The following is a 26505-nucleotide window of genomic DNA, read 5'->3' as shown; positions in this document are numbered from 1 at the left end:
TGAGTTCAATGAGTTCACAGGTGTTTCAATGAAGGACCTAATATTCCAGGTCCCGAACTGCATATTGAAGGGTGGAAGATGCCTGTGCGCGGATTTTTTTAACGTGTGGTGGTCGTTGCACACCAGCCACTACACGGGCTTGACAGAGCTAGGTCTTGGTCCAGTGGCAAGGGTTAACCAAGAGGACTGGAGACCAGCTTTGCTGCACGGACCTAGTGCACACACATATCGCAGTGTGGGCTGGCCCGTGCTGTCCCTGGGCTCTCGCCTCTTCTGGGCCCCGAACTCACCCCTCTCCTGGGCCCCGATCACATCCCTCTACAATCTCTCGCTGCTCCTTCGCCCTGACCTCGCCGCTCCTGCTGTACCTGCCTACGCTCCAATCACCAAACTGGGTTATGGTGACGTCCAATTCAGTCACCCTCTTCATAGCCGTCACCCTCCCGGTCGGGCTCGCGCTGTACCTTTGCTGCTTCAGGGCCGCCGCACGCCACTCCTTTGGTCTCTCGCAGGTCGGGGCCGCCTACGGGGAGGCGTGATCGGCAGAGAGGGGGTAGGGAAAACCAACTATCTATCATAGATGAAAGTCTTCCATCTATGGAAAAGATGGCAGCATCTACCATGACCAGTTCTGAGGATGTTGATGGTTGTTCACTGTTTGCGAGGAAGGTTTGATCCTTCAGGTTGAACTGTAGGGTCCTCTATAAGGAATCCATTGCATATGTCGCAGTTCTTCCAAGCATTTCGCCATCAATCAGCAAGGCCGAAGGACGTCGGTGACAGTCCAAAATGGCCCTCTAGATTTGAGACTGGTTGGTGGTAGGTTGTTCAAGTCGGCCTGGATCGGCATGACTTTGCTAATTGTATTCTCTGGAGACTGCATATTCGTGGCGTAGGTGTGGTGATGCGATGATACGGGCAGCCAAGGTGTTGGTGTCGATAAAAGTGTTGCTGTACTAGTATCTTGGCAAAAACTCTGGTGCAAAGTTAAAACTCATTAAGTTGGATGCCTAGATTCAGTTTAGATAAATGTTTCACTGTCCATTATGATTGATTACTACCTGTACAGGTGTGCCTTGCACATTGCTTATTTCTCTCTCTCTCCACAGGGTGTTCAGCTCCCAGATGATGGTGTTATGCAAACTGTACCCACCTCTCATAGTAGAACAGTCGAAAGAGTTGCTGGAATTCTGTGGAACCGTTAGCAACATCAACCATAAGGAGAACTTCTTCACTCATGTGGTAAGGAATTCCAGAGGGCGACCTCGCTCAGTGACCTGTTCCAGGCCAGAGCTTGTCCCAGAGTAAAACTGAAGCGGGTTAGACGTGCAATGCCTGTATGTTGCCAGTAACTCGTGCTCCTCCTAATCACTCAGCACGTTTATCCAGTGAGTAAGTGAGCTATACAGACAGGAAGCTCCTATGTTTAGACTCTGGTCTGCGCTGAGTTAACTGAGCTCAACACAGGTGCTACACATGGCTTCTGAGCCACTGGGTTGTGGAGGGGAAAATTTACTACCGTTCCCACTCTTGATTGCTGTCCAGAAATTCATGCAGATAATAACTTTTATTTATATAGCGCCTTTAACATAATAAAATGTCCCAAGGCGGAACAACAGTGTTACAGACAAACAGATAAATTTGACACTGAGCCACAGAAGAAATTAAGACAGATGATCAAAAGCTTGTTTAAAGGGGTAGGTTTTAACGAGCATCTTAAAGGAGGAAAGAGAGGTGGAGAGGTTTAGGGAGGGCGTTCCAGAGCTTAGGGCCCAAGCAGCTGAAGGCACGGCCACCAATGGTTGAGCAGTTATAATGAGGGATGTTCAAGAGGCCAGAATTTGAGGAGCGCAGACATGTACAGGAGAAGTGAATATTGCAGGCCGGGATATAGGGGTGAGGTCGCGGAGGAATATTGCGATGCTATTTTCCAATGTGTTTTTTGCAGCTTATAATTAGATTGTCCCCGTCCTAGGAACTGGGTAGTGCTGTACTATTGTACCAACTCTGGATCCAAATCTATTTGGGACTAATGGAGTTAAAGGAAAAGGAAAGAACTTGCATTTATATAGCGCCTTTCACTACCTCAGGACGTCCCAAAGCGCTTAACAGCCAATTAAGTACTTTTGAAATGTAGTTACTGTTGTAATGTAGGAAATACGGCAGCCGATTTGCGCACAGCAAGGTCCCACAAACATCAATGTGTTAATGACCAGGTAATGTGTTTTTTTAGAGTTCTGACGCAGGGTCATCGACCTGAAACGTTAACTCTGTTTCTCTCTCAACAGATGCTGCCTGACCTGCTGAGTATTTCCAGCATTTTCTGTTTTTATTTCAGATTTCCAGCATCTGCAGTATTTTGCTTTTGTATTAGTGTTTTTTAGTGATATTGGTTGAGGGAGATCTTCCCTGCTCTTATTCGAAATAGTGCCATGGGATCTTTTACGTCCATTTGAGAGAGCAGATGGAGCCTCGGTTTAACGTCTCACCCGAAAGACGCCGCCTCCGACAGTGCAGCGCTCCCTCAGCACTGCACTGGAGGGTCAGCTCAGATTTTTGTGCTCAAGTCACTGGAGTAGGACTTGAACCCCCAACCTTCTGACTTGGAGGCGAGGGTGCTACAAATAGCCACATGACCTCAGGACTTTCCAAAACGCTCCACAGCCAATTAAGTTACAGTACTTTGAAGTGTAGTCACTTGTAATGTGATAGCAGTTGTCATTGCTTGATATAAAAATAACTTTGAAAATAAATACAAAGTTTTAAATGACAAGGTAAGATTGTAGTTTTGTTGGGAAACTCCTGCTTCAGCCATAATGTGAATGTGTAGCTGTGTACAAACCTCCCTCTCCAGACCAGCTGCTCCACCTATCCTGATCACGAGAAATATGGCCCCAAAATGATCAATGAACAATTCTTTTAAAATATGAGAGGGACTTAATAAAAGGTGAGCTCAGTGAAATCTCCAGTCAGGCCAGTAATGGGCCAATGTAAAATAAGAACCGAGAATGCTGGAAACACTCAGCAGGTCAAGCAGCATCTGTGGAGAGAGAAACCGAGCTAACGTTTCCGGCCGATGACCTTTTGTCAGTTACGGACTGCTGCTTTGGTATCGAGTGTGTAAACTGAGCGAGAGTTTTGTGCTTTCAGGTTTGGGCAATCGGGGAGTACATGTCCTTGTCTTATGACAGGCGCTGCACAGTGGAACAAATCACCAAGTTCTTCGAAACTCTGGAAGCGCTGCTCTTTGAGATCACCCAGCTGCGAGCCTCCTCCAGCGTCCCCAAGTACTCGCCGCGGGTCATCACTGTGCTCATGACCACACTGGCAAAATTAGCATCTCGGAGCCAGGACCTGATTCCAAGGTACTCAGTCTATTTCAGTAATAGATCAGAAAGGATGGTGGGGAGGGGTTACCATACAACTATTGAGAATTCATTCATAGGCACAGTTCAACTATTTTCAAAATTATACAGAATTTTGATAGAGTAAATAAGGAAAAACTGTTTCCACTGGCAGGCAGGTCAGTAACTAGAGGACACAGATTTAAGGTAATTGGCAAAAGAACTAGAGGCGAGATGAGATTTTTTTTACGCAGCGAGTTGTTATGATCTGGAACGCACTGCCTGAAAGGGTAGTGGAAGCAGACTCGATAGTATCTATCAAAAGGGAATCCGATAAATACTTGAAGGGGAGAAAGTTCAGGGCTATGGGGAAAGAGCAGGGGAGTGGGACTAATTGGATCGCTCTTTCAAAGAGCACGATGGGCCGAATGACGACCTGTGCTATATCATTCTATGATTCTAACTAGCAGGATGAGTCCGAGGGTGGTCAGCACATCCCATTCTCATTCTCTAGATGGCAACCAGGCACGGAGCACAATTAACACATTTTAGTGAAGAAACGTTATAGGTGGAAGGCAGATTATCATTTCCTAATATCCCCATCCGTGATCCTGTTTTTCTCAGTCCATGCTATCCTGCCTCTAAATATTGGTCTGGCCCAGCTGTGATCCTGGAATGATGCCCACTCGGATTTATTTATTTTTCCCATGCTTCATCTCCGCATCCTTTGTCGGGCAGAAGTCTGGATTTCATTTGTTGCTTCTCCACAGCAGCTGAGATCAGGAACCGGTGATGTGGAGAACTGAAGGTGTGCCCCTTGAATCTGCACTCCTGCTCCTGTAGTGCTTATACACTCACTGCTATTTTACCACCTCAAATCATTAATAACAATTAACGGGCGTTGTTGTTTGTATTTTCCCCTCTCTGATCAGAACAATAAGATACTAAGAGTGATCGTAAAAAAGTTACGGATCTCTGACAGCTTTTGGAAGGTGTATGGGTTAAAATAAAGGCCTTTTGTACTCATTGTCCTTTCAGTACCAAACCTCTGCTTTCAATTTTCAGCTTTAACAACAACCAGATATCTCCAGTGGAGTCCATAAACTGCATTCTGGGTCTTCCTTTAGATTTGTTAATGCAAACATATCCACTTCATCCCTTTTGTACCCTGAACATGTGTCATTGTAACCTATAGCTCCTGAGTGCCCGTACATGATATCTACAGTAATCAGCCTCCACATTGTGTGTGGCGCTCATTTTGATTAATCGCCGCCCCAAATCAAGGGATATGGGGATAGTGCAGGAAAGTGGAGTTGAGGTAGAAGATCAGCCATGATCTCATTGAATGGTGGAGCAGGCTCGAGGGGCCGAATGGCCTACCCTACTCCTGTTCCTAATTCTTATGTTATTATGTTCTTACAATTCCGTCTCACAGAAACAAAAAGCAGGAATGTGAATTCAATAAATAACCTTGTGATAACATGTATTGAAGAGAAGCTTGATCCCTGATGATATCATTTCAGTTCTGGATAATGTGCCATGTGGTTTATGGGTTTCTCTCCCAAATCTTTACTCAGCGATTGCTCTTTGCATCTGTTTGTATCTAAACTCCAGTTATCCAGTTTAAAAAGTCTTTTTTTTAAAGAGAGAGAGATGGTTTGTGGAGAATTTGTGATGAAACCTTCATTTATTTGTCAGTAAGTCTATGCAGAATAAGCGAAACTGCTGAAAAAATAAAGCCTCTTGCCTGACATCGAGCGCTCTTTCTCTTCAGGGTCTCTCTGTTCCTGTCCAAGATGAGGCCATTTGTTCGGAGTGCTTTGATTTCCTCCCTGTACAGCGAGGATGATATTCAGGAAATCCTGGCCCGTGCCAACGAGCTCAACAACCTGCTGAAAGCTCCAAATGTAGCCCAGCTCATACTGGGACCCTCTGCGGACATTGCCAACCCAAGGTGGTACAAAGATACCAACGTTTCACTACCACTCACCATGAGAACTGTCAGCAAAGTGCTGCAGCGAGAGCAAGCACCAGGATTCTCTGCATAGAATCTCCTTTGACCATAATGACTTGTGTGTGTGTGCGCGTCAGCCTTCCAAAAAAGAGATGTGTTTAAAAAGGTCGTTACTTTATGAAGCCTAATAAAAATGGATGCCAGATGTCAAATGGATCAATAGGTGTTCAATGTCGAAGAGTCCGTTACCATTTGACCTGTGTAACACAAGCCTAAGGAAAGTCATTGGTGTCAGCTCATCAAATGAGTCATGTTTTTAGGCAGAAGGGCTATAAAATGGCTTCCTCCCCACTGTACCCACAAACGTCCATTGTAGCTATACCTTCCAGTGCTATAAATGTTAAATTCAGAATTTTGTCCAGATATTCGCAATACAGAGAAAATAACTATTATCAGAACATTCATGCTGCAAGATTTTTTTCCCTTATTCTTAGAACTTTGGTACAGCAATGGAGGTTATTTTTAAACTTATTAAACCCAGTGCTTAATTCCTAAAGCATTACGAAATTCTCTGCAGCAGAATTCCTGTTGTATTTGAACAGCCCTGAAGAAGCAAATGTGCAGATGTTCTTTCCAGAAGCTCTCTGTTGGTGTTTCAAATCTTGTTTAATGGAAAGGAAATCCTGTTTGACAAATCTTCTAGAATTTTTTGAGGATGTAACTAGTAGAGTGGACAAGGGAGAACCAGTGGATGTGGTGTATTTGGACTTTCAAAAGGCTTTTGACAAGGTCCTACACAAGAGATTGGTGTGCAAAATTAAAGCACATGATATTGGGGGTAATGTATTGACTTGGATAGAGAACTGGTTAGCAGACAGGAAGCAGAAAGTACCAATGACGGGTCCTTCTCCGAATGGCCGGCAATGACTAGTGGGGTGCCGCAGTGCTCAGTGGTGGGACCCCAGCTATTTACAATATACATCAATGATTTAGATGAAGGAATTGAGTGTAATATCTCCAAGTTTTCAGATGACACTAAGCTGGTGGCGGTGTGAGCTGTGAGGAGGATGCTAAGAGGCTGCAGGGTGACTTGGACAGGTTAGGTGAGTGGGCAAATACATGGCAGATGCAATATAATGTGAATAAATGTGAGGTTATCCACTTTGGTGGCAAAAACGCGAAGACAGAATATTATCTGAATGGCGGCAGATTAGGAAAAGGGGAGGTGCAACGAGACCTGGGTGTCATGGCACATCAGTCATTGAAAATTGGCATGCAGGTACAGCAGGCGGTGAAGAAGGCAAATGGCATGTTGGCCTTCATAGCTAGGGGATTTGAGTATAGGAGCAGGGAGATCTTAATGCAGTTGTACAGGGCCTTGGTGAGGCCTCACCTGGAATATTGTGTTCAGTTTTAGTCTCCTAATCTGAGGAAGGACATTCCTGCTATTGAGGGAGTGCAGCAAAGGTTCACCAGACTGATTCCTGGGATGGCAAGACTGGATCAACTGGGCCTATATTCACTGGAGTTTAGAAGAATGAGAGAGGATCTCATAGAAACATATAAAATTGTGACGGGACTGGACGGTTAGATGCAGGAAGAATGTTCCCGATGTTGGGGAAGTCCAGAACCAGGGGTCACAGTCTAAGGATAAGGGGTAAGCCATTTAGGACTGAGATGAGGAGAAACTTCTTCACTCAGAGAGTTGTTAACCTGTGGAATTCTCTACTGCAAAGAGTTGTTGATGCCAGTTCGTTAGATACATTCAAGAGGGAGTTAGATATGGCCCTTATGGCTAAAGAAATCAAGGGGTATGGAGAGAAAGCAGGAAAGGAGTATTAAGGTGAATGATCAGCCATGATCTTATTGAATGGTGGTGCAGTCTTGAAGGGCCGAATTGCCTGTTCCTGCACCTATTTTCTATGTTTCTGTTTCTATTACATTGGTCCCAGAAATTGTCTTTTGCTTTTATTGATGTCTGAGAACAGCCCCTAATCCTGGAGCGCTGTGGAGGTGAAGGGCAGTCATTCAGATATTTGGCAGGTTTACTGTTCTGTTGACCTTGCTTTCCATTTGGTCTGGTTCACAGTTTTAATTTTTTGTGTGTTGGGATCATAATTGGTGAATTTAAGAAAAACACAAATCACAAGTGTAGATCTAAGTGTCCCATCTGTTGCTCTATGTATTCAAGTTTACGAGAACTGGGGTTTCCTTATACAAGAGAGCAGATCAACTAATTACACGCATCCGTCATTTCAAAACTAGATTTCAGGGGAGCACTAAAAACTGCTTGCATCTGCAACCCATGTTTAATCATTCATAAGCCTGTGTGTATTCAGGATGTGATTGTACATGCAGACAAATTGCATCAAAGCTAACGTGAATTGGGGACTATACCCTGTATTTTTCTGCCTGAGCGGTTCACTATCACGGTCGGACTCTAACATAACACTGACTGGTCTGGAGGGCAGGACAATTGAGGCAATGAACAATTTATGTTGGGGCCTTCGTAATTTAACACATGAGTTGAACTGGCGATGGTGAGCAATCAGAAAAATGGGAAGAATATTGACTCTTTAGTGATACCAATATTACCTGTCACCTGCCCCAGTTAAGTCACTCGCTCTCATCTCTGCACTTAGTCGCATCTGTTCATAAAAACAACGGTGCTCATGTTGCTCCTGTAAGTACATGCCATGGATCTGAGGTAACAAATGGTTTCTACTTTCATTTTTTTGTACAATAACCTGTTGCCAATTTGCACTTTATTCCTGTGTCTTTAGCTCCTGTGTCTAAGTAAAGAAGCAGGTTTGGTTAATCCCGAAGACTGATTACTTGCATTAAGTTACTCACCAATACATTTGAAATGATTGTTGAAGTACTTTCTGCACGCAGGTTGATTTTAAATTGAGGCACTCTGAAAATGAAGTGCTCTTGAAGCATATCATTTGTGGCTGATCTCTGGAGTCAAAGACACATAGATGTTTTGACCCCAGTCAACACTTCCATATCTCAACCTTATAGCCTTGCTGAAAGAGACTGCCACTTTACTGCTAAATTACAACTAGTTTTGAAATAGGTTTCACTTGGAACATTTACAGTCATTAGAGAGAGGGCTCCCATACTGTTTTTTTTAATTCGTTCACAGGATGTGGGCATCTCTGGCAAGGCCAGCATTTATTGCCCATTCCTAATTGCCCTTGAGGAGGTAGTGGTGAGCCGCCGCCTTGAACCTTTGCAGTCTGTGAGGTGAAGATACTCCCACGGTGTTGTTGGGGAGCTCCAGGATTTTGACCCAGCAATGATGAAGGAACAGCAAATCAGGATCCTGTTAGTTTGAGCGGAGTCTTTTTAACAAGATTGTTTTTCTCTTCAGCCAATTCCCCCTCCCAATGTGAAGTTGAAAGAGATATTGACACATCATTGGGGTGTAAGTGCACAGTTGCCCTCGGGTACACAACCCAAGTGGTTAGTGTTCAGGTGTGAATTTTGACAAAGTCAAGAGGGCAGGGAGAAGGAGAGGTCTTCATCTAAAGTCTATGCATGCTCGCTTCTAGCCAGGGTCACTGTACTGTTATCAGGAGCAGGAATCTTGTCAAATTTATTTTGCTGCCCCTAAGTGGGGCACTGAGGCCAACTGCAGTGCCCCCTACCGCCACCATGGTGAGATCGACTCACTCAGCACAGACTAGGGTTTCTGGTCCGTATTGCTCTGCTCGTCACTGCACAAACCTGGGTCCTGGAGGTGAAAGGAGAGTATAGTAATCGAGGTATTGCAAAAATATAAGTACGAGTCATGCAATATATTAGCAATATGAGTATCAGAAAATAATCACATTGGTACCATTGCTGGGGTTAAATATGGAGAACTGAGGGCTTGGCATTACATCGGCTTGAAGAAGTGCACCATCCCCACCGACACCTGGGAATCCCTGGCCCAAGACCGCTCAAAGTGGAGGAGAAGCCTTAAGGAAGCCTCGAGTCTCTTCGCCGGGAGCACGTGGAAGCCAAGTGCTAACAGCGGAAGGAGTGCACACCACCCACTGTCTTCCCCTCCTGTGACAGAGACTGTCGGGTCCTGCATTGGTCTCATCAGTCACCTGAGAACTCACTGTGTGGAAGCAAGTTATCCTCGACTCCGAGAGACTGCCTAAGAAGAAGTACCTCGAGCCTGGTCATTCCTGTAGTACTGAATGGCAGTGTGGAAAAGTGCTTAACTTTCCATAACCAGGATAAAAATAACAATTCTAAAGAATAAAGATGCTTATTAATCCATGAAAAGTAGTCTTTATTTGCATAGAATTCTTCAGAAATTGAGACATTTACACCATTTGAGTAGACATTTGAAATACATTCTGAAAAGTTCTATATGTCATTGTTACGTTACAAAATATATTATTTGAACAGCACAGTTATATTAACATAAAAATACATATAATGGAGGTAAAAGTATTGTTCTAATACTGAACAAACATTTCAATTGCAAAAGAAATGACGACTTTAAAGCTCACTTTAAGGGTGTGGCTTGTTTGTTTTAAAAGCCCAGGGGAGTGTTGCTAAGCACTTCCCTCTGTAGGTGCCTCACAAAAACAAAACCCTTCCATTCTGCAGTTATGAGGCTCCTCCTTATTGTCTGGGAGTTCTAATTTAATATGGAGCCACTATCAGACTGGCAATCTTGCAGAGCACATCATTTAGAGTTGGAATGTAGTTTGGTGCTCAAAAATGCAAATTGAGTGAGTTTTAATTTTTGAATTAATGCCACCTGATTGTCCACATTGAATTACTGAAATAAAGTAAGACTGGGCTCTTGGGATGGACCATTCACATGAGGCTAACTATAACATGATGGGAGTAGTTTAAAACTTACTGTGTAGACTTGTGGAGTTTACATTGACTAGGCAATTCCATTTGTTCTGTCTACATTTAGCTGTCAATCATTCTTGCCATGTAGTTTGTGGATATAATACTTCCAGGCTAATGTCTGATGAAAGGTTTAATGCCTTTCTGAGAGGGAAGGAGGTTAACTGTATTTTAAAAATGTAACAACGTTTGCCGAAATGTCATCGTTCCTAAAATATATTTAAAGCAAAACTACTGCTTCTTGCAACAAAGTGGATCTTAAAAAGAAACATAATACAAAAAAAAATCAAAAACGATCACAGCGATTGTTGAAAGAGTTTAAACAGCTGCCTTTATGGCCTGTGGTCATCTTCTCGACCCAATGTCATGGTCTGTAAATATGTGGAATTTGTTTATAAAAATGTATAAAACACAGAAAAGAATTCACCACACACACAAAAGAGCTTTTTTCAAACAAAGTACAAACACTGAAAGCTAGAGAAGAGAATTGCTTAACAAGGCAGCAAATTTATTGGCATCATTTGGAAAATCGTAAGAATTAGTGATGTGATAACCTAACACTGAGGACTTACTATGCGGAAGACATTTTAGCCCTTAGTGTGTATTGTGTCTGACTTCGTGTTTAATCTCCAACAGGCCTTCTGGAATGAATGGACTATTGAGCTGTTTCGATGTAGTTCTTACTTGAAATTTGCTTATCAGTTTCATATTCAATAATAAATTCTCTAATGCTTTATCCATAGAGCTTTATAATATTTATGATCGGTAAGCACCGTGCGGTCAATCAATGGCCGATGTTACTGAGATCCAGATTGTGACATCTTTCAAATCTTCTGCACTTTGTTCTCAAACTGATCTTTAATGTTCATCATTTTGATTCTACTGGACCATTTTTAGAATTTTTCTTTTTTTAAACACTACATTTAAAAAATAGATGATGGTGAATTGTACAGAGCCGTTTTTCAGATTGTCCTGTGGAGTGGCGGAGGCTCTTCCCAATCTCATTAGAATACACCCAAAATTAAAATGGGCATAAATTAGCATAAACAAGGGAACTCTGAATCCAAGCCAGTATATTTCTTCTTTCAGCCTTAACATTTCAGTTTCAACTCCATTAACCGTCATCCATGCACATCAGGCACAACATGAAGAACCTGCATTTGGGGAAGTGTTTCAGTTTTTAGTCTGATTTATACCTGTGCCATAAAAATGCAGAGCAAGAGCAGTTCTCAGTGAGGATCATTTTCTCAAAATGCTCAAAAAATTGCAATGAAACAACCAGAAAATGATTGTTTCCTGCTGCATCTGAAAATCTGGTCGCGGTGCTGAGATCCCTGGATATTTCAGCGTCGGGGACCAGTTTAGTGGGCAGTGATTTGTTCGGATGGAGGTTTTGATGAGTTTAAAAGATCGAGGAGACTTGGGTGTGTTGTAGCTACGCAGGTAACTCACGCCCAAAATTGCGCCGATCTTTTGAAACGCAATTGTTTGCACCCAGATTGCGGGTGTATCTGACCAAACATTCAGAGGAAGCCTCAGGCCCTTGTGTTTATATAGCATCTTATCACTTCTTTCAAAACTCCTATAGAATGAATTACAGTGCAATGGCTTTTTGCAGGATTTTGTAGAGGCAGTGTTGGTGGTACTTTCCCAATGCTTTGAGGTGCCTACTGTACACAGTCCATGTCTCTGAAGCATATAGTAGGGCGGGTATCACTACTGTTCTGTAGACCATGAGCTTGGTGCCGGGTTTGAGATCGTGGCCTTCGAACACTTTTCCTCAGGCGGCCGAAGGCTGCACTGGCACACTGAAGGCGGTGTTGAACTTCCGTCATCGATGTCTGTCCTTGTTGATAGCAGGCTCCCCAGTTATGGGAAGTGGTCCACGTTGCCCAAGGTCTCGTCATGGATCTTGATAACCGGGAGCAGTGCTGTGTGGTGGGAGCAGCTTGATAACCTTTGTCTTACTGATATTTAATGTAAGGCCCTGACTCTCAATGCAAATTCATTGGCAGGATAGACACACCAACATCAGCGTTCTCGTTCAGGCCAACATCCTCAGCATTGACCACGCTTGATCAGCTCTGATGGACGGGCCACATTGTCAGCATGCCCCATACTAGACTCCCAAAACAAGCACTCTACTCCGAGTGACGTCACGGCAGGCAAGTCCCAGGAGGGCAGAGAAAATGCTTCAAGGACGCCCTCAAAGCCTCCTTGAAAAAATGTAACATCCCCACCAACTCTTGGCCCAAGACCGCTCAAAGTGGAGGAGAAGCATCCGAGAAGGCGGCGAACACTTTGAGTCTCTTCACCGGGAGCACACGGAAGTCAAGTACAAACAGCGGAAGGAGCGTACAACAAATCAAGCACCCCACCAACCTGTCCCTCCAACCACCATCTGCCCCACCTGTGACAGAGACTGTAGATCCCGCATTGGTCTCATCAGTCACCTTTGAACTCATTTTAGTGTGGAAGCAAGTCGTACTCCACTCCGGGGGACTGCCTAAGAAGAGAAGTGTTGCTGTTTTGTGTGGGCAAATGTGGCAGCCATTTTGTGCACAACAAGGTGTCACAAATGACAATGAAACGAATAACCACTTAATCAGTTTTCAGTGGTATTAAAAGAATGTTGATCAGGATACTAGGAGTCTTTTTTTCAAAAGCGAGATCTTTACTGCCACCCAGAACAGACAGAGAACGGCACCTTTTACAGTGCAGCACTTTCTCAGTCTGCACTGAAACGTCAGCCTAGATTCAGTGGTTAAGTCCTGGTGAGGCTTGAAATCAGTCTTCTGACTTAGTGGTGAGTCAACTGAGCCAAACTCAGAAGATGAATGTTTCTGGTAAACTTGAGGTCATCCAAAACTCTGCTGCCCGATTCCTAACTCGCATCAAGTCCCATTCACCCATCAGCCCTGTACTCACTGACCTACATTGGCTCCCGGTTAAGCAACGCCTCGATTTTAAAATTCTCATCTTTGTTTTCAAATCCCTCTATGATCTCGCCCCTCCCTATCTCTGTAATCTCCTCCAGCCCCACACCCTCTGAGATATCTGCGCTCTAATTTTGGCCTCTTGAGCATCCCCGATTATAATCGCTCCACCATTGGTGGCCGTGCCTTCAGCTGCCTAGGCCCCAAGCTCTGGAATTCTCTCCCTAAACCTTTCCACTTCTCTTTCCTCCTTCAAGATGCTCCTTAAAATCTGCCTTATCTGGCCTCATATCTCCTTATGTGGATCCGTGTCAAATTTTGTTTCATAACACTCCTGTGAAGCGCCTTGGGATGTTTTACGACGTTAAAGGCGCTATATAAATACAAGTTGTTGTGAGACAAAGAGGTATGAAGCGATTATTTTAACTGTCACTCGGAAAATATCTGCTTTCAAAACAAATATTTCTTGACTTTTTTTGAAAAGGTAGAAGGAATGCACTTACTCGATAAACTGAGCACATATAGCTACATCTACCTCTGAATTTCTTAAATATGGTACAGTCACCCTTTTATAGACGATTTCTAAGACACCTACCCAACAGTGGTCATATAAACAGGGTTTACTGTGGTTGGAGCTGCAAGTTCAGGACTGAGGGGAGAATGAAGATTTGTCTCAGATTGATTTAAGGCTTAGCATGTGCATCCTGTAAGTGTAATCTATATATATTTAAGGAGAATGTATTTCTGTAATCCTCAATAAAATCTGAGTAAGATGTAGAGAGAGATCAGTGCTCAATAGGACAGCTGGCCGCTCTGCAGCTGTTCAAATTAATTAAAACATTTACTGCTAATTGGGATATTAATTTACTGATTATCTTGTCTTTCTGTCGGGTGACATGGGTCAGTGTAACACTAACACTCATTGATCATTTTCTTTCTGCAGAATATCGCTGGTGTACGATTGGTATTTTAATGACATTCCTAATTAATTTATCATTGGGGTAACTAATATACATGCAGTAACATCATTGGAGCATTATTCCCCTTTGGTCCTGACTGACTGAAGCGCCACTGAAGTGCGAAGAGGAATTCATACCTTCATCAGTTACACATTACGGTTTGTGGACATTTGAAGTAAAAGTATAAGCCAACCATAATCTGACTCTGGTGGTGATGCTGCACAGAGGGTCGGAATGCAGTGACATTTTTAGATCTTTTGTCTAATCTAATTATCAAATTCCCCGGTAATCGAAGGTTTGATTCCAATGATCGATCAGCACAGCCCAGATCTGGCACCTGTTCCTATAAGAACATAAGAAATAGGAGCAGGAGTAGACCATACGGCCCCTTGAGCCTGCTCCGCCATTTAATACGATCATGGACTCAGGTCCACTTCCCTGCCCGCTCCCCATAAACCCTTATCGTTTAAGAAATTGTCTATTTCTGTCTTAAATTTATTCAATGACCCAGCTTCCACAGTTCTCTGAGGCAGCGAATTCCACAGACTTACAACCCTCTGAGAGAAGAAATTCCTCATCTCAGTTTTAAATGGGCGGCCCCTTATTCTAAGATCATGCCCTCTAGTTCTAGTCTCCCCATCAGTGGAAACATCCTCTCTGCATCCACCCTGTCAAGCCCCCTCATAATCTTATAAGTTTCGATACGATCACCTCTCATTCTTCTGAATTCCAATGAGTAGAGGCCCAACCTTCTCAACCTTTCCTCATAAGTCAACCCCCTCATCTCTGAAATCACCCTAGTGAACCTTCTCTGAACTGCCTCCAAAGCAAGTATATCCTTTCTTAAATATGGAAACCAAAACGGCACGCAGTATTCCAGGTGTGGCCTCACCAATACCCTGTATAACTATCAGTTACCTAGAGTAAAACTCCTGGAGATACCAGATTCTGAGCTGCTCTCCAGCCGGTTAACTCTGGATTTAGCTGTGATAATTGCATTGAAATTACTGTTTAAAAATGTAGGAAAATATTTTTTGAAGTAACTGGCAGCTTTGAAAACTAGAGAGGTTAAAACCCCCACTGTTTGAAGTCCTTGGGGCAGATTGTGACTGACCAATCGACAGCCAGTTATACATCTCACCATTTTTATTTCCATTGTGGAATCGGGAGAGGTGTAAAACAGGCTGTTCATTTGCTGTCAAAAATTAAAATCTACCCCTTAGTTTTCAAATAAACCCTCTGGATCAGATCAAACAGAATGCAGTAGGGACTGTGCAAATGGGACGTGCACCAAAATAGTGCATTAGATATAGCGCATCATCAACCTGGACTATGTATGCAAAGTCCTGCAGTGAGGCTTGAACCCACAACCTCTGACTCAGGCGAGAGAGCTACCACTGAACCAAGGTGATACTACCGAGTCCTGAAAGGGTTACATTATGTTATTGTCAAAGTTCATTTTTCCTTCATTTCCCATTCAGTGACTGGTTGCTACTTTGGCTAGCTGTGTGTGATTTAGGCTGCATGCTCCTATCAGTCCCCTTTAGACACTGTATCACATTTATTCAATCAGGATAGCAGCTGGAGCAATGAGGTGTCCCCTGCTCTACCTCAATTTATCAGTTTAAATCAAGAGCAACTTAAAAGAATAGGAATGTTGCTTAGATGGACAATGGGGGTATTGTCATAACTCCACTTAGATACTGAAAATGTTGGTCTTAAAGACAAATTATTTTACCATGAATAAAACGACCAGAGGGAGTTGAGCTGGTTTTGAGCTTTCCATGGTGGCTTTTTCAATCTTTGGATTCAGGGTCTGAATTCAGACAAGAGCAAATGTGATGGCTGTTCTTAAGAAATGCCTTTGCATGAATTGTTTTAATGCTCTAAGTACTGAGTTTAGGAGGTGAAGCTGGGACAGCTCCTATACAACTTTATTGCCATTTGTCAACCACTTGGTTTAATTCCATAAACTGGTTCGGAACAGTTTTACCACAGATGCTATGATGGACTGATCTGCGAGTTCTTGCTCTTTTGCTCTTTTAAACGTGAAGGAATGAAGAGGGAAAATAAACTAATGTTTAATGATCGTTTTCCGTTCCCTGGTTCAGTGAATGAGGACTAACAGGACGATGCACTGATCTTCTCGGCAATGAGGAAATCTGACTTGGCAACAAGGAATCGTGGTCTCTCGCCCGCTGATCGGATCAGGTTAACTGCACTGCAATCAGAAGCAAGAAATTAGCACATCACCGTCAGGAAACCCCCAAGTCCTCAACATGTGGCCAAGTTAAGAGTAGCCCGAATATTAGGAACGCAAGTTTGATGTAAAATGACGAGTCCGGTGTATAACTCGATGGTTAGTGCAGCGTTGATGAGTTTTTTGGGCCAAAGACTCTAGTAACCACCTTGCATACAGCAACTTGCAGTAACTGCCAAAATACAGAACTCCTGTGTGAACAGCCTGTCCCAATGCATTGCCTGGAACAGAATTTAAAGCCTCAATCTATTTCAAAATTGCTTAAAAATGAGCAATAATTATCAATTTAAATTAGCTTCACAATTTATTTTGGAACTCACCACCAATGTTCCCTCTTTTTTTTGTTGCGTGATAACTTTAAATTTACTGTGGCCGCGCATACGCAGTGCCTTTTCCAGCGGCAGCAGCTGGTGAGCGGCCTTCGCGGGACCTCCCGATTGGTGCCTGGCCACGAGCCTCAGGGGGAACACTGGTCACAACCAAAATGTACCTTCTGATTATTCCTACTCTGACTAGCACGTGGCGCATTGGTGCGACCAATACCACGAGCTAGTCAGAGTAGGAATCGCAGGATAGCTCAGATGAATACGTGGCTTGAGCAGTGGTGCAGCAGGGAGGGATTCAAATTCCTGGGGAATTGGAACCGGTTCTGGGGGAGGTGGGACCAGTACAAACCGGACGGTCTGCACCTGGGCAGGACCGGAACCAATGTCCGAGGAGAAGTGTTTGCTAGTGCTGTTGGGGAGGAGTTAAACTAATATGGCAGGGGGATGGGAACCAATGCAGGGAGACAGAGGGAAACAAAATGGAGACAGAAGCAAAAGACAGCAAGGAAATGAGTAAAAGTAGAGGACAGAGAAACTCAAGGCAGAAACAAAAAGGGCCACTTTGCAGCAACATTCTAAAGGGTCTAAGTGTGTTAAAAAGGCAAGACTTAAGGCTCTGTGCCTCAATGCGAGGAGTATTCGGAATAAGGTGGACGAATTAACTGCGCAGATAGCAGTTAACGGATACGATGTGGTTGGTATCATGGAGACATGGCTCCAGGGTGACCAAGGCTGGGAACTCAACATCCAAGGGTATTCAACATTTAGGAAGGATAGACAGAAAGGAAAAGGAGGCGGGGTGGCGTTGCTGGTGAAAGAGGAAATTAATGTAATTGTAAGGAAAGACATTAGTTTGGATGATGTGGAATCGGTATGGGTGGAGCTACGGAATACCAAGGGGCAGAAAACGCTAGTGGGAGTTGTGTACAGACCTCCAAACAGTAGTAGTGATGTTGGGCAGGGCATCAAACAGGAAATTAGGGGTGCAAGCAATAAAGGTGCAGCAGTTATCATGGGTGACTTTAATATGCACATAGATTGGGCTAACCAAACTGGAAGCAATATGGTGGAGGAGGATTTCCTGGAGTGCATAAGAGATGGTTTTCTAGACCAATATGTCGAGGAACCAACTAGGGGGGAGGCCATCTTAGACTTGGGTGCTGTGTAATGAGAGAGGATTAATTAGCAATCTCGTTGTGCGAGGCCCCTTGGGGAAGAGTGACCATAATATGGTGGAATTCTGTATTAGGATGGAGAATGAAACAGTTAATTCAGAGACCATGGTCCAGAACTTAAAGACGGGTAACTTTGAAGGTATGAGGTGTGAATTGGCTAGGATAGATTGGCGAATAATACTTAAGGGGTTGACAGTGGATGGGCAATGCAGACATTTAGAGACCGCATGGATGAACTACAACAATTGTACATCCCTGTCACGCGTAAGAATAAAAAAGGGAAGGTGGCTCAACCGTGGATATCAAGGGAAATCAGGGATAGTATTAAAGCCAAGGAAGTGGCATACAAATTGGCCAGAAATAGCAGCGAACCCGGGGACTGGGAGAAATTTAGAACTCAGCAAAGGAGGACAAAGGGTTTGATTAGGGCAGGGAAAATAGAGCACGAGAGGAAGCTTGCAGGGAACATTAAAATGGACTGCAAAAGCTTCTATAGGTATGTAAAGAGAAAAAGGTTAGTAAAGACAAACTTAGGTCCCCTGCAGTCAGAATCAGGGGAAGTCATAACTGGGAACAAAGAAATGGCAGACCAATTGAACAAGTACTTTGGTTCGGTATTCACTAAGGAGGACACAAACAACCTTCCGGATATAAAAGGGGTCAGAGGGTCTAGTAAGAAGGAGGAACTGAGGGAAATCCTTATTAGTCAGGAAATTGTGTTGGGGAAATTGATGGGATTGAAGGCCGATAAATCCCCAGGGCCTGATGGTCTGCATCCCAGAGTACTTAAGGAGGTGGCCTTGGAAATAGCAGATGCATTGACAGTCATTTTCCAACATTCCATAGACTCTGGATCAGTTCCTATGGAGTGGAGGGTAACCCCACTTTTTAAAAAAGGAAGGAGAGAGAAAACAGGGAATTATAGACCGGTCAGCCTGACATCGGTAGTGGGTAAAATGATGGAATCAATTATTAAGGATGTCATAGCAGTGCATTTGGAAAGAGGTGATATGATAGGTCCAAGTCAGCATGGATTTGTGAAAGGGAAATCATGCTTGACAAATCTTCTGGAATTTTTTGAGGATGTTTCCAGTAGAGTGGACAAGGGAGAACCAGTTGATGTGGTATATTTGGACTTTCAGAAGGCTTTCGACAAGGTCCCACACAAGAGATTAATGTGCAAAGTTAAAGCACATGGGATTGGGGGTAGTGTGCTGACATGGATTGAGAACTGGTTGTCAGACAGGAAGCAAAGAGTAGGAGTAAATGGGGACTTTTCAGAATGGCAGGCAGTGACTAGTGGGGTACCGCAAGGTTCTGTGCTGGGGCCCCAGCTGTTTACACTGTATATTAATGATTTAGACGAGGGGATTAAATGTAGTATCTCTAAATTTGCGGATGACACTAAGTTGGGTGGCAGTGTGAGCTGCGAGGAGGATGCTATGAGGCTGCAGAGTGACTTGGATAGGTTAGGTGAGTGGGCAAATGCATGGTAGATGAAGTATAATGTGGATAAATGTGAGGTTATCCACTTTGGTGGTAAAAACAGAGAGACAGACTATTATCTGAATGGTGACAGATTAAGAAAAGGGGAGGTGCAACGAGACCTGGGTGTCATGGTACATCAGTCATTGAAGGTTGGCATGCAGGTGCAACGGGCGGTTAAGAAAGCAAATGGCATCTTGGTCTTCATAGTGAGGGGATTTGAGTACAGGGGCAGGGAGGTGTTACTACAGTTGTACAGGGCCTTGGTGAGGCCACACCTGGAGTATTGTGTACAGTTTTGGTCTCCTAACTTGAGGAAGGATGTTCTTGCTATTGATGGAGTGCAGCAAAGGTTCACCAGACTGATTCCCGGGATGGCGGGACTGACATATCAAGAAAGACTGGATCAACTGGGCTTGTATTCACTGGAGTTCAGAAGAATGAGAGGGGACCTCATAGAAACATATACAATTCTGACGGGGTTAGACAGGTTAGATGCAGGAATAATGTTCCCAATGTTGGGGAAGTCCAGAACCAGGGGTCACAGTCTAAGGATAAGGGGTAAGCCATTTAGGACCGAGATGAGGAGAAACTTCTTCACCCAGAGAGTGGTGAACCTGTGGAATTCTCTACCACAGAAAGTTGTTGAGGCCAATTCACTAAATATATTCAAAAAGGAGTTAGATGTAGTCCTTACTACTAGGGGGATCAAGGGGTATGGCGAGAAAGCAGGAATGGGGTACTGAAGTTGCATGTTCAGCCATGAACTCGTTGAATGGCGGTGCAGGCTCGAAGGGCCGAATGGCTTACTCCTGCACCTATTTTCTATGTTTCTATGACTGTAAAAATCTGCTGAGAGACTGTTCTGTGCTAAAGCTTTGTATCGCAGCCAACTGGAGGAGAATTTAAGGAAGAAGTTGTGTTACTAGCTCAATGCAAAAAGTTTTCTTGAGCTTTCCAGTTTGGGAATTTGTCCGTGAGTGTACTTGTTTTACAATAGAAATAGGAGCAGGAGTAGGCCATTTGGCCCCTCGAGCCTGCTCAGTTTTAAAGTGGATTTATAAGATAAAACTGCTCCCCCAGTGATTTTAGTTCACAGTAAAATCTCCCCGAGTAAGGAAGTAAAACTTTATTTTGTTGAAAGGTAGGGCTTATTTCCGGAGGAGGCAAAGCGAAGTGGAGGGTGTTTTATTGGGATGAATTCACTAGGGGGCGGGGGAAAGAGATGCTTATACTTCATGACACCAGAAACAAGTTAAAGCTCAGTGATTACCTGTCATAATCTGCTCCAATTAAACTGGTTCCATTTACTGCCAGGATTCTGTCGCCGATCCTGAGTCTCCCATCACAGGCTGCAGGGCTGTCAGGCAACAGGGTTCTGATGTAGATCCCAGGAGAATTTAAGGTCGTGTGCTGCAAAGAGATGGGAGTACCGGTATAAAAGGCAGCATACTTGTTGCTTCTCAGCACAGTGGGTGGTGATTCCAGTGTTTTCTAACACTGGGACTCAAACTCAAAACTCTGAGGTTCTGAAACAAGTATCTTAACTGCTGTGTCACCTAGCTGGTTTAATCTGTAAACTATTTGTACAAAATAAATGTGGTTCTTGTATTGTTACACAAGCTACATTTAATGGTAAAATAAATAACATGGAAAATTCTTGAGCTTTTCACCAACTGAGATTATGGATATTTTTGTGAAAACTCAGGACAAATATTTCAAAGTGTTAGGGTTAATTATATGTTGTGCATTTTGAACAATTGTTGTACCATTATTTATTGAGCTACTACTTGTGAGTATAAATCTGTCAGTGCTCTTATTGACCAATGTGTTGTTCATCTCACTCACCAGCCCATCAATCAGTCCCATTCCTAAGCCAATGGGCCCTCTTCCCAGCTCCACCACAAACACACAGCATGGATCATCTTCTCCCGAACTCAGGCTGGAAGATGTTGGAGTCGGTAAGTCGTAGGCTGCAGATACTCTGCCTGTTCAAAAGAAATGCAAGCGTTCACCTGGTGTTACACAATGTTTACAAATCGACCTTATATCCTATAGATAAAAGGGTTTTCATTTGCCCTCTTGAATATCCCTGATCATAACTGCTCAACCATCGGTGGCCGTGCCTTCAGCTGCCTGGGCCCTAAACTTTGGAACTCCCTCCCTAAACCTCTCCACCTCTCTCTCCTCCTTTAAGACGCTCTTTAAAACCTACCTCTTTGACCAAGCTTTTGGTCATCTGCCATAATTTCTTCCCATGTGGCTCGGTGTCAAGTTTATCTGTTTTGTCTTATAACACTGCTGTGAAGTGCCTTGGGACATTTTACTACGTTAAAGGCGCTATCTAAATAAAAGTTGTTGTTGTATGCATGCTAATTCGCTCTGGATTAAAAACTCACCTATACCGGAGAGGTTTAAACTCCAAATTTGAATTGAACTATAGTCAGACTGGATCAAAGCAAAGAGGCAGCTGGATGTCCCAGAAGGGGCAGGGCAGCAGGTTGATGATACAAGCTAAGCACAGAGATGATCTGGGCGGCTGACTGCACAAACCAGGAACTCAGGTCTGTATATAATAAGACCAGTAAAGATAAATGAAGACTGTGAATAGGACGTGGCTGTAAAAAGCTGCAGGACACTACTTTCATTTTTCCTCCTGAAATCAATAATATTCACTATAAAACCCTAGCAATTTAAAAGAGATGATTTCAATCAATTGTTTTTATGCTTCAGAAACACTGCATCTTTTAAGGGGAAGTAGGATTTAAAATCAGGGACATGTGTTTAAGCACCAAGAAAGCATTCAATTAATAGCGTGGGTTGAACTGATTGCCAGAGTAATATAATAACACAGTGAAAATATAGTTTGTTATTTAAAAAAGGTGCAATTATTTAGAAATCTTTACTTTTTAAGGATATAACTTTCATTTTACATAAAGCTGCAGATCAGTGAATCTGGAGGAGAACCGAGTGTTTTATGTGTCAGATACGAATGTACAAAAAGCTAGACTGATTCCCGGGATGGACGGACTGACATATGAGGAGAGACTGGATCAACTGGGCCTGTATTCATTGGAGTTTAGAAGAATGAGAGGAGATCTCATAGAAACATATAAAATTCTGATGGGATTGGACAGGTTAAATGCAGGAAGAATGTTCCCGATGCTGGGGAGACCAGAACCAGGGGTCACAGTGTAAGGATTAGGGGAAGGCCATTTAGGACCGAGATGAGGAGAAACTTCTTCACGTAGAGAGTGATTAATATTTGGAATTCTCTACCGCAGAAAGTTGTTGAGGCCAGTTCGTTAGATACATTCAAGAGGGAGTTAGATATGGCCCTTATGGCTAACGGGAGCAAGAGTAATGGAGAGAAAGCAGGAAAGGGGTACTGAGGTTGAATGATCAGCCATGATCTTATTGAATGGTGATGCAGGCTCGAAGGGCCAAATGGCCTACTGCTGCATCTATTTTCTATGTTTCTATCCGCAGTGAAGCATCACAAGCCCCACTGCTCCCTCCCACCAGCTGTCACACCATCTCCTGAGAGAGGCAAAAAGCCAGAAACAAAAACCCGAGTGCAACTTATAGGATTACACAGCATATACGGCACAGAAACAGGCCATTCGGCCCAACCAGTCCATGCCGGCTGCAATACTCCACTCGAACTCGGGGGAGGGGGGGAAACAAAACCTAAGAGATTCCTCTCCGGCCCCCTCAGGCAATCAAAACGAGTCCAGGAGATCAGTGACCATTCAGTACCCAACATCCCACCTAACTCTTATACGCAGCGATATTAGCCACAGCAAGGAACTCGACCAGCTCCTTTTTTAACTGTTGCAGTGAAAACGCACTCACCACGTCAGCCAACAACTTGTTCAAAGTGCCGATTGTTCTGCGTAAAGAAAAACCATCTGTCATCTAACCTAGTTCTATGCTTATAGCTTGTATGTATGATTCCTTGTTTTCTCTAACCTATCTAGTTCAGATAGTCTGTCCACAAAGACACAGTCTAGTTGCTTCATAATTTTAAACACTTCAATTAATTTGCCCCAAAGTCTATGTTTTTCCAAGAGTAAAATGGCCCAGCTCTCTAAGCCTGTCATGATAAGTAAAGCGTTTAAATTAGGTATCAGTTGAGTGACCCTCCTTTGAACCTTTTCCAGGGCCTTTATATCATGCACCATTGTGAGGGGGGCAAATTTGGACACCAGGTAAGGTCTAAACAGAACACTATGGTTCTCTTGTTTGGATCCTAGATCCAATACACTTTTCCTTCCAATAACCTCATGATACTGGTCGTACACCTTCAGAGACTTATACTATAACGCCTGCTCAACAGACTTTAATTGTGTGCTAAGTATGGTATATTACAAAAGCAAAATACTGCGGATGCTGGAATCTGAAATAAAAACAGAGAATGCTGGAAATCACAGCAGGACAGCCAGCATCTGTGGAGAGAAAGACAGAGTTAACATTTCTGGTCGACGACCCTTCGTCAGAACTGCTGAATGTTCGAAAGGAGCACATTCTTAAGCACTGAAATGCTTGGTATATTATTTGGTGTCAGCCCCACCCATCTAACTACATTAAATCACATCTGCCAGATGTGAGCCCATTGCCCCATCACAGATATTAGATTGTAGTTTTTTTTTCTCACCATAGGTCCTAACATTAGCACAAATCTGAGAGTCGTTCACGATAGTGGCAAGTATTTTAATTTGACATTTTTGCATTTAAAATCTGGCCAGAATGGGCCCAAAGCGATCGAGGTGAGAATGATCTCTTGGTACAATCTATTTTTCTAACTGGAGCTACTGCCACCGAACCCACCAGCTAAACGTGTCTTCAGCTACAGTAATTATTAGATAAAGTAATTTATATTTTATTAGTTTGTTATTTATTCTTAATCTATTTCAGAGGAATTATTGCAGTTTCTGCTCTGGAACTGCACCGAACTGTTCAGAGTCATCATCATCATAGGCAGCCCCTTGGGATCGAGGAAGACTTGCTTCCACTCTTAGCATGAGTTCTTAGGTGGCTGTACAGTCCAATACGAGAACCACATTTTCTGTCACAGGTGGGACAGATAGTCATTGAGGGAAAGGGTGGGCGGGGAGTCTGGTTTGCCGCACGCTCCTTCCGCTGCCTGCGCTTGATTTTTGCATGCTCTCGGCGACGAGACTCGAGGAGCTCAGCACCCTCCCGAATGCACTTCCTGCACTTAGGGCGGTTTATGGCCAGGGACTCCCAGGTGTCAGTGGGGATGTCGCACTTTATCAGGGAGGCTTTGAGGGTGTCCTTGTAACATTTCCTCTGCCCGCCTTTGACTCGTTTGCCGTGGATGAGTTCCGAGTAGAGCGCTTGCTTTGGGAGTCTCGTGTCTGGCATGCGAACTATGTGGCCTGCCCAGCGGAGCTGATCAAGTGTGGTCAGTGCTTCAATGCTGGGGATGTTGGCCTGGACAAGGACACTAATGTTTGTGCTCCCAGGGGATTTGCAGGATCTTGCGGAAACATCGCTGGTGGTATTTCTCCAGCGACTTGAGGTGTCTAATGTACATGGTCCACGTCTCTGAGCCATACAGGAGGGCGGGTATTATTACGGCCCTGTAGACCATGAGCTTGGTGACAGTTTTGAGGGACTGATCTTCAAACACTCTTTTCCTCAGGCGGCCGAAGGCTGCACTGGCGCGCTTGAGGCGGTGTTGGATCTCATCATCAATGCCTGCTCTTGTTGGTAGGAGGCTCCCGAGATAGGGGAAGTGGTCCACATTGTCCAGGGCCACGCCGTGGATCTTGATGTTTGGGGGGCAGTGCTGTGCGGCGAGGACAGGCTGGTGGAGGACCTTTGTCTTACTAATGTTTAGCGTAAGGCCCATGCTTTCATACACCTCGGTAAATATGTCGACTATGTCCTGGAGTTCAGCCTCTGTGTGCACAGACGCAGGAGTCGTCTGCGTTCTGTAGCTTGACGACAGAGGTTGGAGTGGTCTTGGACCTGGCCTGGAGACAGTGAAGGTTGAACAGCTTCCCACTGGTTCTGTAGTTTAGCTCCACTCCAGCTGGGAGCTTATCAACTGTGAGGAGGAGCGTGGCAGCGAGGAAGATTGAGTAGAGGGTTGGGGCAATGACGCAGCCCTGCTTGACCCCGGTCCGGATTTGAATTGGGTCTGTGATGGATCCGTTGGTAAGGATCACAGCTTGCATGTCGTCGTGGAGCAGGCGGAGTATGGTGACGTATTTTTGGGGGCATCCGAAACGGAGGAGGACACTCCATTGACTTTCGCGGTTGACAGTGTCAAATGTCTTTGTAAGGTCGAAGAAGGCCATGTATAAGGGCTGGCGCTGTTCTCTGCATTTTCCTGCAGCTGTTGCGCTGCAAAAATCATGTCCGTTGTGCCCCGGAGGGGACGAAATCCGCACTGCGACTCCGGGAGGAGCTCCTCGGCCACGAGAAGACGATTGAGGAGGACTCTAGTGAACGACTTTCCCAGTGGTTAATAGCAGGGAGAGTCCTCTGTAGTTGCCGCAGTCGGACTTGTCCCCTTTTTTAAAGATGGTCACGATCACTGTATCTCTAAAATCTCCTGGCATGCTCTCCTCCCTCCAGATGAGAGAGATGAGGTTGTGTATTCGCGCCAGCAGTGCCTCTCCGCCATACTTCAGTGCCTCAGCAGAGATTCCATCCGCTCCCGTAGCCTTGTTGTTTTTTAGCTGTCTTATGGCCTTTTCTACCTCATGCAGTGTTGGGGTCTCACTGAGGTGGTGGCAGGTAACATGCTGCGGAATGGAGTCGAGAACACTCGAGTCAAAGGCAGAGTCTCGGTTGAGGAGACCTCCCTACTCCCACTGTTCGGAGTGTTGACATAGTAAAACCTAATCGTGTTCTGAACTTACGTGGTCGCCTTCCTCTCACACTATTCTTCTTGGTGCCCTCTTGCTTACTAATACTGAACTTCTGAAACTATTGAAAAGAAAGAAAGACTTGCATTTATATAGCACCTTTCACAACATCCGAAAGTGCTTTACAGCCAATAGAAACATAGAAAATAGGTGCAGGAGTAGGCCATTCAGCCCTTCGAGCCTGCACCGCCATTTAATATGATCATGGCTGATCATTCCCTCAGTACCCCTTTCCTGCTTTCTCTCCATACCCCTTGATCCCTTTAGCCGTAAGGGCCATGTCTAACTCCCTCTTGAATAT

General features: G+C 44.2%; 2 protein-coding genes across 2 annotated transcripts in view; one reads left to right on the top strand and one right to left on the bottom strand.

Moving 5' to 3' along the window:
- ap5z1 (adaptor related protein complex 5 subunit zeta 1) overlaps positions 1-5512 on the top strand; it is a 54118-nt gene extending 48606 nt beyond the window's left edge. The window contains exons 15-17 of the mRNA XM_070901286.1: positions 1110-1242; positions 3151-3365; positions 5119-5512. Coding sequence (XP_070757387.1) covers positions 1110-1242; positions 3151-3365; positions 5119-5392 — 622 coding nt within the window. The 3' untranslated portion in view covers positions 5393-5512. The remainder of the gene's footprint in view (positions 1-1109; positions 1243-3150; positions 3366-5118) is intronic.
- A 10364-nt stretch (positions 5513-15876) lies between these two features.
- radil (Ras association and DIL domains) overlaps positions 15877-26505 on the bottom strand; it is a 126149-nt gene continuing 115520 nt past the window's right edge. The window contains exons 15-17 of the mRNA XM_070900005.1: positions 21151-21290; positions 20576-20715; positions 15877-16277 (exon numbers count right to left, since the gene is read on the bottom strand). Of these exons, the coding sequence (XP_070756106.1) occupies positions 16178-16277; positions 20576-20715; positions 21151-21290 (380 nt within the window). The 3' untranslated portion in view covers positions 15877-16177. The remainder of the gene's footprint in view (positions 16278-20575; positions 20716-21150; positions 21291-26505) is intronic.

This window comes from Pristiophorus japonicus, chromosome 15, assembly GCF_044704955.1.
Source record: "Pristiophorus japonicus isolate sPriJap1 chromosome 15, sPriJap1.hap1, whole genome shotgun sequence".
NCBI classification, from domain to species: Eukaryota; Metazoa; Chordata; class Chondrichthyes; family Pristiophoridae; genus Pristiophorus; species Pristiophorus japonicus.
The sequence above is the reverse complement of the archived record's forward strand: the minus strand, read 5'-3'. Positions and strand labels throughout refer to the sequence as shown.